General features: G+C 57.9%; 1 protein-coding gene across 2 annotated transcripts; it reads left to right on the forward strand.

Moving 5' to 3' along the window:
* Positions 1 to 3,098: 3,098 nt before the first annotated feature.
* On the forward strand, positions 3,099 to 7,427 carry CD79B (CD79b molecule). 2 transcript variants are annotated; one of them, XM_025279843.2, is made up of 6 exons: positions 3,099 to 3,395; positions 4,033 to 4,083; positions 5,049 to 5,360; positions 5,613 to 5,731; positions 5,977 to 6,018; positions 6,143 to 7,427. In XM_025279843.2, the coding sequence occupies exons 1-6, from the start codon at positions 3,329 to 3,331 to the stop codon at positions 6,239 to 6,241; spliced, it is 690 nt and encodes a 229-aa protein (XP_025135628.1). In that variant the 5' UTR covers positions 3,099 to 3,328; the 3' UTR covers positions 6,242 to 7,427. The 2 variants fall into 2 exon arrangements, with proteins under 2 accessions (XP_025135628.1, XP_006041682.1); XM_006041620.3 differs by having other exon boundaries at positions 3,152 to 3,395; positions 4,030 to 4,083.
* The last annotated feature ends 1,865 nt before the right edge of the window (positions 7,428 to 9,292 follow it).

Below are 9,292 nucleotides of genomic sequence, written 5' to 3' on the forward strand. Positions count from 1 at the left end.
TGGCAGATTACAGTCCAGGGGCCCTCAAAGAGTCCAACACAACTAAGCCCCTGAGCACACACAAAGAAGGTTTTATTACAGTTATTTGTATTTTGCCTAAAGGAGGCAACTTGGTCCCTGAGAGGTTAAGAATGAGTGTTGCTTAATTGGGGTGCTGTTGGCAGGTAAGGCAGGAAAAACCTGCCCCTCCCACTGCTGTGTCTTCGCTGCCTCTGGCCCAGGAACACCAGTGCTCTCCACTAGTCATTTGACCATGGCCACAGCTCTGGAGGGGGCTTCCCTTATAGCTCAGTCAGTAAACAGTCTGCCTGAAATGCAGGAGACCCGGGTTCAATTCCTGGGTCAGGAAGATCTCCTGGAGAAGGAAATGGCAACCCACTCCAGTATTCTTGCCTGGAGAACCCCATGGCCAGAGGAACGTGGCGGGCTATAGTACATGGGGTCGGAAAGAATCAGACACGACTTAGCAACTAAACCACCATGGCCCTGGAAGGGCTTCCCTGGTAGCTCAGACGGTAAAGAATCCACCTGCAATACAGGAGAGCTGGGTTCGCCTCAGTCCCTCAGCCCTGGAGCACTTCCAGAGCTGTCAGTGGGGGGCAGGACCACCCTTTGTTGAGAATCGCCAGGTACCTGGGGGAGGCTTCCTGGCTGGTGTACTGCAGAGTTAGGGGTCAAACCAGCATTCTCTTTTTTGTTTTCAGATACAAGTTCTGTGACTTGGCTTGGTTTCTCTTATCTATTTATTTTGGGCTGTGCTGGGTCTTCGTTGCTGTGCAAGAGCTTTCTCTAGTTGTGGCAAGCAGGGGGTACTCCTCGTCACAGGTCACAGGCTTCTCATTGCAGCAGGTCCTCTTGTTGCAGAGCCCGGGCTCTAGGCGTGCGCGCTCAGTAACTACTCAAGCCGGCATCCTTCTGAGCCCACCCGCCCTGGTCACAAGGGGCCAAGCAGAGTCAGTGAGGAAGGAAGGGCTAGGGCAGGGGCAGAGGTCATTCTTTCCAAACTGAGGCTCTGCCCTCCCCCCACTTCCCGGGGATCCTGGGGGTCCCTGCCCTCTTGCTTTCCCTAACCCTGAGCTCCTTGTCCATTCTCCCTATACTCTCATCTCTTGTTCTGATGCTGCCTTCCTGGAAAGGTGGGGTGGGAGCTGCCAGATGTCGGGGTGTATGGCCCAGGGCAGCTGGGGGCAGAGGCGGAGGTGGGCTAACGAGGCCTCCTGTTCCAGGAAAGAAAAAGCGTCACGAGCCTCGGAAGGAGCTCGGTGCTGTCACTGCGGACGGAACAGCACGGCCCCACCTGTGACAAATAACCCTGCAGACGGTGGGGCCCCCACCCCTCCTGAAAATAGATCCCTGCCTGGCATGAATAGGAATGAGGCCCAAAGGACACATCTGCATTGCTGCCCACAGGAGATGCAGACATGTGTGTATGTTTGGAGGGTACCCACTGCGTCCCCAACCTCCACGGCCCCCCAGAGGCACCCTGGGCCGCAGACCAGCTCCCAAACAGCCTCACACCCTACAGCTCGGCAGTACACCCCAGTTGGCAGCTACATGCACACACACACACATACACACACATGGGTGCACCCCAACCTTTCTCCACCTTTCTGCCAAATTTGGGGGCCACCAGCCCCAAAGCTAACCAAGTCCTCCATCACCAGGAGGTGTTTGGCTAAAGGAAGAGACCCCTGGATTTCCCCGCATTCCTCTGGGGGAGTCTCCAACCACCCCCACCAGCACCAGGGGCCTGTGGTCCCCATGCTGACCTTAGCTGATGTTTATATTCCTGGGCTGTTTGTTCTGTGAACGGAACATCTGACACCTTTTCAGAGAAATGTTTTTCTCTTTGTTTGGAACATCTGGAACCAGTAAGAACATCTGGGACTGCCAGGAACAGCTGTTTCTCGGATGGAACCTGAACTCCCCTGTCCCCACTTCCCACAGCTCCAGCCCCAACCTGTGCTCCTCGGGTTGGGGGTGGGGATGCCACTGTACCAGGTGAGGCCTATGCCCAGGACTTAGGGGGCCAGCACCCAGACCTCTGCCTGCTTCACCAGCAACCCTGGCCTGGGTGGTGGGTCCATGTCTCCCAGAACTCAGACCTGCCAGCAGCACAGGCTGCTTGAAAACTAGTGGGTGGTGAAGAGAGTGAGATGTGGGCAGAGGACACAGGATTCAGCATCTTTCCCCTCCTGGGGGGTGAAGGAACAGACAGAGCAAGGGGCCAAGATAGAGTAAAGAAGGTGCCATAATACATAAAACTCAAGAACTCAGCTGTGGGGCTGAGGGATGCGCCTGCCATGGGCAGCTGTGCAAGCTATGCACTGCACAAGGGCACCTCCCCCCCAAGACCCCAAGGGATGAGGGCTGTGTCTGATCCAGGGGCAGGGCACATAGTTCAGCTTAGACAAGCTCCTAGACTCTGTGGTTCCATCCACTGCTCTGCTGACAGATGAGAAAAAGCCAGAGAGACTTTCTGTTTCAGAACTTGCAGGCTCCCCCAGACCAGCCTCTTGTCTTCCACTCCAGACCCCTGGAGCTGTGGATAATACTTCTGTGCCCTGAGAGTCCACTGATTTCTGAGTGGTGGATTTTCAGTAAGCCATCAACACCTAAGTCCACCGTCTTTGGCAGCTCCCAGCAAACTCTCCCACCAAGTGAGCGAGGAGGGGCCTCTCACCAGAGCTGGGACCAAATCTTCTCCCAAGTGGCTGCCGCTCTTGGCCTGTTCTTGCTCAAGAGCCTCTGTGGCTCCCTTCCTACACAAGGTCAAGCCTCCATCAACTGCCAACATGGCCACCTGCGCTCTAGCCAAGAGGCTGGGCTCTGGGTCCTTAGCTGTCCCCCCAGCACTCCTACCCCGTCCTTCCTGGATGTGTAAGTTGAAGGGTATAAATTGGTCTGGGGTGGAAGGGCTGTGCCCACATCCATCCACAGGACCCATGTGGATTCAGTTAAGTGCCTGGGACTCCGGACTGCGAGGCCGCCGGGCCCCAGGACGTGATCTTGGGGGTTGGGATGGGGCCTCAGGGGTCCCTGCCTCCCAGGGGCATCCGTCACGGACCCCAGGGGCATCCGTCATGGACCCCAGCTGCAGTACCCAAGCCGGGGTGACCCTTGGGTCTTAGCAGCACAGCTGACAAGAGAGCCTGCCCTCCCCCAGGGTCCCCAGAGAGCTGGTGCCTCCCCTGGGTCCCAATTTGCATGGCAGGAAGGGGCCTGGTGGGGAAGAGGCGGGGAGCAGGCAGACTGCAGCCCAGGCAGTTACACGTTTTCCCCCAGGAGCCTCCGTTGTCACGGGCTTGGGGCTGGAGACAGGGTGAGCATGGCAGGGTCGGCGTTGATTCCCGGGCTCAACAACTGGCTGGTGCTGGGGCTGCTGCTCCTTTCAGGTACTGCTCGAGGGGCCCAGAGGCCCCCTGGTTTCGCTCTTTCCACTGCTTCTGTCTCCTGCTCTCGCCTCCTCCGCCTTCCGTCTCTCACTTTTGCTGCCTCCTGTCTCCCTCTGACAGCCCTGGGGACCGGGTCTGTGGGAATCAGCCAGGCTGAGGGGCTGGTGGGCTCTGGAGTCTGCAGCCCCCAGCCCTTCTCCAGCCCGGAGGGGGTCGGGCTGAGCTGGGGGAGAGGGGCTGGTGGCTCTGACCTCGGAGAAGAGCTAGGCCGGGGAGGAAGAAAGGAGAGAGGGTCGTTCAGCCCCAGGTGCTGCAGGGCCCTGGGTGGGGGAAGCGGTGGAGAGGCTGCCCCCCAGCAGACCTGGGACAGGCCTGCTCCCCACTCGGCGCTCCGGTCTGGAAGGCAGTAGAGCCCTCCAGGCGTGACTTCTTCCCTCTCATCCAAGAGCCCACTCAAAGGCCGAGGGCAGAAGCAGGGCTGGGAATCAGATCCTCTGGTGACCCCACCCTGCTCTAGACTCTCCAGGGCAGGGCTCTTGGAGCTGATGTCCTGGGGGGAGGAAGTGGGTCTGGGAATGCAGGGGCGGGGCAGCCAACTCGGAGGGACCAGCCCCGCCCACTTCCTCCCACCCAGCAGGTGAGAAGGTGCTGGCGGACAGAACAGATGACCTGCTCCGGGATCCCAAAGGTCAGCAATTTCCCCTGAACCTTCTGGGAGCAAGTATGTCTGTGTCCAACATGGGGGTCCCTGTTCGCGAGCTGCCCTATGGTCGTCCCGGTGTCCTGGCCCCCTTGGGTTCTCCCCACCCATCCCCAGGCCTCCTGAGGGTCTGTATCCCTCTGTAAGACCTGGCTCTAAAGTTCCTCCAACCCCTACTTCTCCAACGTCACCCACGTTAAACATGAGTCCCAAAGATCAGGGAAGGGGGGATCCCACTGGGTATGTAGGCCTGGGCTGTCTGGCTGGGGAGTTGGGCTTAGCCCCAGCAGGAGCCTGCAACCTTGGGGGTCCCCAACAGGCTGCAGGGGCTTAGGGGTTCCTAGGGCACCCCTGACTGGGGACCAAGCAGGAGGGAGGTTTCCTGGGGCAGATGGGTGGTGGGGAGTGTGGCAAGCTGAGAAAGGCATAGGAATAAAAGGAGGAACAGGACCACGCAGAAGGGGTGACAAGGGAGACATGGGCAGGAGATTGATGCAGGAGCCTTGATTGCCAGGCTGAGGATTTGTGGAGTCACCCTAAGGACTGGGGGCTGGTGTGGGCAGGGAGAGGGGAGAACACCAGGCCAGGTTAGAGGCTGTCCTGGGGGCCCTCTGGCCTCAGAAGGTGAGGCCTGCATCAGGCTGCTGTAATGGGCATGGAATGCGTTGGAAGGTTCCAGGCCCTTCTAAAGGAAAATCAAATGGGGAGAGTGTGCCATTAGGAAGGGGCGGGGTCCGGCGGTGTGGCCCGCAGCTCCTCACATGGCTCAGTTCCCCTACACCTCTGCCTCATGACTGTCCCACACTCTGAGAAGCAAGGGCAAGCCAGGAGACCAAGCCAGGGGTCAGCGCTGCCCGGGACAGGGGCCATGGTTGGGGGGGTGGCGGGCCATGGTCGGCCAGCGGTCCAGAATGCAAGGAGCAGGATTTTGACCCCAGCCCTGACACCCACAGGAAACACTTGTTCCCGGATCTGGCAGCACCCACGTTTCGTGGCCAAGAAACGGGGCTCCACAGTGGAGATCAGGTGCCACGTGGAGAATAATGGCACTGTGAGCTGGTTCTGGAAGCCGAAGCCGGACTCAGAGCCCAAGATATTTCACCCGGAGGAGGGCCGCATCATCCAGACCCGTAACAACTCGGAGGCCATTCTCACCATCCTAGGCATCCAGTTTCAGGACAATGGCATCTACTTCTGCAAGCAGGAGTGCGCCAAGGGAGCCCAGAGGACAGAGCATGGCTGTGGCACCGAGCTCCGGGTCATGGGTGTGTGCGGGGCCCGCCCCTCACCCCACTCCGCCCCCCTCCAGCCAGGGAGAGCATGGGGTGCTCCTGGAGCCCCACCAACACCCACCCCACCCCAGCCCTCCACCAGGAGGAGGGAGGGTCACACCGTGTGGGGTGGCTGTGACCCTGGGCACCTGGGAGAGCCGCGGAGAAGCAGGTCCTGAGGGGTCTGGGCCCAAAGCAGGGACAGGTCCCACCAAGCCTCACCACGTCCGCCCCACCTCCTCCCAGGGTTCAGCACTTTGGCCCAGCTGAAGCGGCGGAACACACTGAAAGATGGCATCATCATGATCCAGACCTTGCTTATCATTCTGTTTATCATTGTGCCCATCTTCCTGCTGCTGGACAAGGTGACCGTGGGGGCCGGCCAGACACCGGCAGGGTCTCTGTCTCCCCAGCCCCAGAGCCCACCCACTGACACACCCATTCAAACACTCCCTCATTCATCAGCTGTTCTCACAGAGTGCCCCTCAACCCTGACCCTTGACCCTTCACCCTTCACCCAAGACCAATCTCCCTGGCCCTCCCCAGCCTGGCCCAGCAGTGGATGGGGTGGGGGAAGCTAACACTCTGCTCTCCATCCCTTCCCCACCAGGATGACAGCAAGGCCGGGATGGAGGAAGATCACACCTATGAGGTAAGGGGCAAGGTGGACCCCCCATACTTCTGGAAGCTCCGAGGGCCGAGGGGGGCAGTCAGAGGCACCATCGGCGTGCGGCCAGGGGAGTGTTCAAAGCCTGAGCTCTGTTTCATCTCTCCAGGGCCTGGACATTGACCAGACAGCCACTTATGAAGACATAGTGACTCTGCGGACAGGGGAGGTGAAGTGGTCGGTGGGTGAGCACCCAGGCCAGGAGTGAGGGGCCGGCCCTCCCCATGCTCCTGGGCACAGCCCGCTGGGCCCTCAGTGACTGCTTCAGAGACATCCCCCACTTTTCCCTGGACCCCCGTCAGCCTCCAAAGCAGGCCTGCCAGACCCACCTGCCCATCCAGCCCTTGGTCCCCATCTCTCACCGAAGGGACTGGCACAGAAGGGCTGCAGGGCAGTGATTAGGACCAAGGGGGTCCTCGGGGGTTAGACTGGACCCCACCTTCTGGGGGTCCTATGTGGGGGATCCATGGCCCTGTGAAGGCCAGGGAAGGCAGAGACTTGTCTGGAACCTGCAAGTGGACTCAGAGCAGCCTGGCTTCTCTGGAGAGCTGGGGCAGGGTCACAGCCTACCCCAAGTAGCCGCAGACGGGCCACAAGAGCTTCGTCCCTCTCCCGTTCTCTCCTGCTCTCTCCCGCCCTCCCCATCCCCAGGGGGCTGCTGGCCTTGAGCCCTTTCCCCCGTGGAATAAACAGTGTGTCTTGAGAAAACACACACAGGCTTGTGACGTCTGTGGTTCTGGAGTGGATAAGGGTACCTGTTTGGGCACAAATGTTCGGGCACCCACCAGCCTGGGGGCGGGGAGGTCTGCTCAGCTCATGTCCGGCTCTCTGGAGGCCCAGTTGGGACCTGTGGTCGTGTCTGCTTTCTTTCCCCGCTCTGATTCTGGCGGGACCCCGAACAGCAGAGAAGGTCTAACTGGACTGGTCCTTCTTCTTGGTGGGGATGCCCGCGTCCTGCCTCCTCTTCAGCTGACAAGCAGCGCTTGAGTCCTGCAGGACTCGAGCGTCTCAGCCCTAGAGGAGCCACCCTCCCGTACCCACCCCAGTCTTCTTGTCCTTCAAGGTCCTCCACCTACAGGAAGCCTTCCCAAAATACCCCAGCCCCTGCCTGATCCCTGTTTGGACGCCGTCCTCCACAGCTCTGGTGTAGCTACAACTTTGCATTGCCCGTCTTGGCCTCGTTCTCCAGTTAAACTAGAAGGTCCCTGAGGGCAGGGCTTCCCCTGCCTCTACTCTACACCTCCTGTCCTCCACCAAGCCTGGATATATGTATATACATTTTTTCTTACGAACTTTGACTTAACTTTTCACAGTCAAAAATTGTTCTTTGTCATCCAATAAATGTATAGGTATGGATATGATTTTGGTCAAACATTAAACTATGAGATGCTGGAGATATATTTTTTTTCTTTTATTTTTTTTTCATTTGACCCAGAGCTATGCAAGAGATTCCCAAATCAAGAGGCCTTGTGGTGGGGAAGCCTGGGGATTCTTAGTCAGATAACCCCTTCAGACTTTCAGCATAAAATCAGAAGCAAAACAATCCCCAGCCCGCCTGCTGCGGGAGTGACTGGGAGCAGCTCAGGGCTAGGAGCTGAAGTTCAGTGCACCTCTGTGTGCAGGGCCGGGCTGACCTCCACTTCCTGTTGACCTTGGGGGGACCATGCTCTGGATTTGCCACTTTCATTCTGGATTCAGGTGGGAGAAACTCCTGCCCTCAGGGAGCTGCCAGTTTAATTGGAGAATCAAGGTCAGCATAGGGAGGGCAGCTTCTATGTCAGAGCAGCTCCACCTGGAATTGCAGGTGAGGCAGGCAGGTGGCCAAGGACCCCACGCCTGGGGTAAAGGTCCATCTCTGCTTTGATCAGCGGTGACCACACTGAGCCAGGCCGGGGCTGGGCCTGGCCAGGCCTCCTCCCTCCCTGGTCTCTGGGCTGCCAGAGGAAACGCACTTGTTTTGGCATCTGCCTCCACTGAACTGGAGCTCTTCCTCTCCTGCTGCTTTGCATAGTGGGGCTAATTCTGTCCTCGACCTCCACCAGGGACCCTGGGCAGCCGGCTGGGGGTGGGATGGAGTCTTCACTTCTCCCCCCAGGCAGGGTCTCCCCCTGCTTGGGGCTGCCCTCAGTCTAGGGAGGCCTTGGCTTTTTTTGAAAGACAATTAAATATCTTTGAATAACTGTTTTCCTAATGCTTTGAGGCACTGTTGACAGAGAGTCATCTGAGCAAGGAGGCCTGCCTTGTCCACCAGACACCCCCAAAGGTGTCTTGATTTCGTGGTTTCGATGTAGAAGCCCTCGATGGCCTGTTCTTCTGTTTTACAGGCTTTTACACTGTGGGTGTCTGCGTGTCTGTCGTGTGGGGCCCTGGCCCCCAGAACTGACAGGCAGTGGAAACAAAGCTGAGTGATGCTGGTGGAAGTGATAATTATCTCAGATCTCAGTTGTTTTTTCTACAAAATGGGAATCATAAAACTTCTCCAAAGGAAAGGAGTTGAACCAGATGCTGGTTTTTAGAAAATTATCGTACAGTAAAGTTTTCTTGTCATGAGTTTCAGCACATGTACAGATTTGAATAACCACCACCACATCCAAAATACAAAACATGAATCAGATTCTCTCACTGGGTCCCCCAGATTTTTATATATGGAGCCTCTCTTCACTGCCAGTAAGATTTTATGGAGCGCCTCCGTTTCGTTTATATGATCTTTCCCCAGCATAACCCTGGAAGGGGACAGCTTCATCCCCACTTTACAAAAGAGGAAATCAAGGCCCAGGGAGATGATTACCGTAATTGGCCACAAGTCACACACAGACCTTCAGACTCCAAGTGTGGCATTCTTTCCACTACATCACAGCTGCCTCCCCTGAAGGACTTTATAGCTCGGAGGCTTTGAGCCAGAGGAAGAGGAGGAGGGCCATCAGGAGAGAACCCTGGGACAGCTTTGTCCTGGGGAACCATCTCCAAATGTGTCCCCTTGTTCATGAGTCCTGAAGGCCCCGCTCCTTCCTAAGAGGCCCGGATGTCAGGCTGCTCCTCAGCCTTCCTCCTCCCAGAATGCAGCCCGAGGCCCCCTTGGTGGGCACATGCCCCGCTGCCCACTGGGGGAATCCAGCCCAGTCCCTCGGGGGCCTGGTGGAAGCACAAGCTGGTTCCTCCTCCGTTTTAGCTTGACTTCCGGCCCCCTGTCTGCAGGTGCTGCTAGGTCAGGGGCGCTCTGGCCAGAGGGTTTGGGTGTTTTTCCAGCAGAATCAGAGAT

This window comes from Bubalus bubalis, chromosome 3 (assembly GCF_019923935.1).
Source record: "Bubalus bubalis isolate 160015118507 breed Murrah chromosome 3, NDDB_SH_1, whole genome shotgun sequence".
In the NCBI taxonomy this organism is placed as follows: Eukaryota; Metazoa; Chordata; class Mammalia; order Artiodactyla; family Bovidae; genus Bubalus; species Bubalus bubalis.

Coding starts and splice junctions, on each gene's coding strand:
- CD79B (XM_006041620.3), top strand. CDS start 3,329: ATGGCAGGGTCGGCGTTGATTCCCGGGCTCAACAACTGGCTGGTGCTG. Junction 4,084..5,048: donor CCTGCTCCGGGATCCCAAAG/GTCAGCAATTTC, acceptor TGACACCCACAG/GAAACACTTGTTCCCGGATC. Junction 5,732..5,976: donor TCTTCCTGCTGCTGGACAAG/GTGACCGTGGGG, acceptor CTTCCCCACCAG/GATGACAGCAAGGCCGGGAT.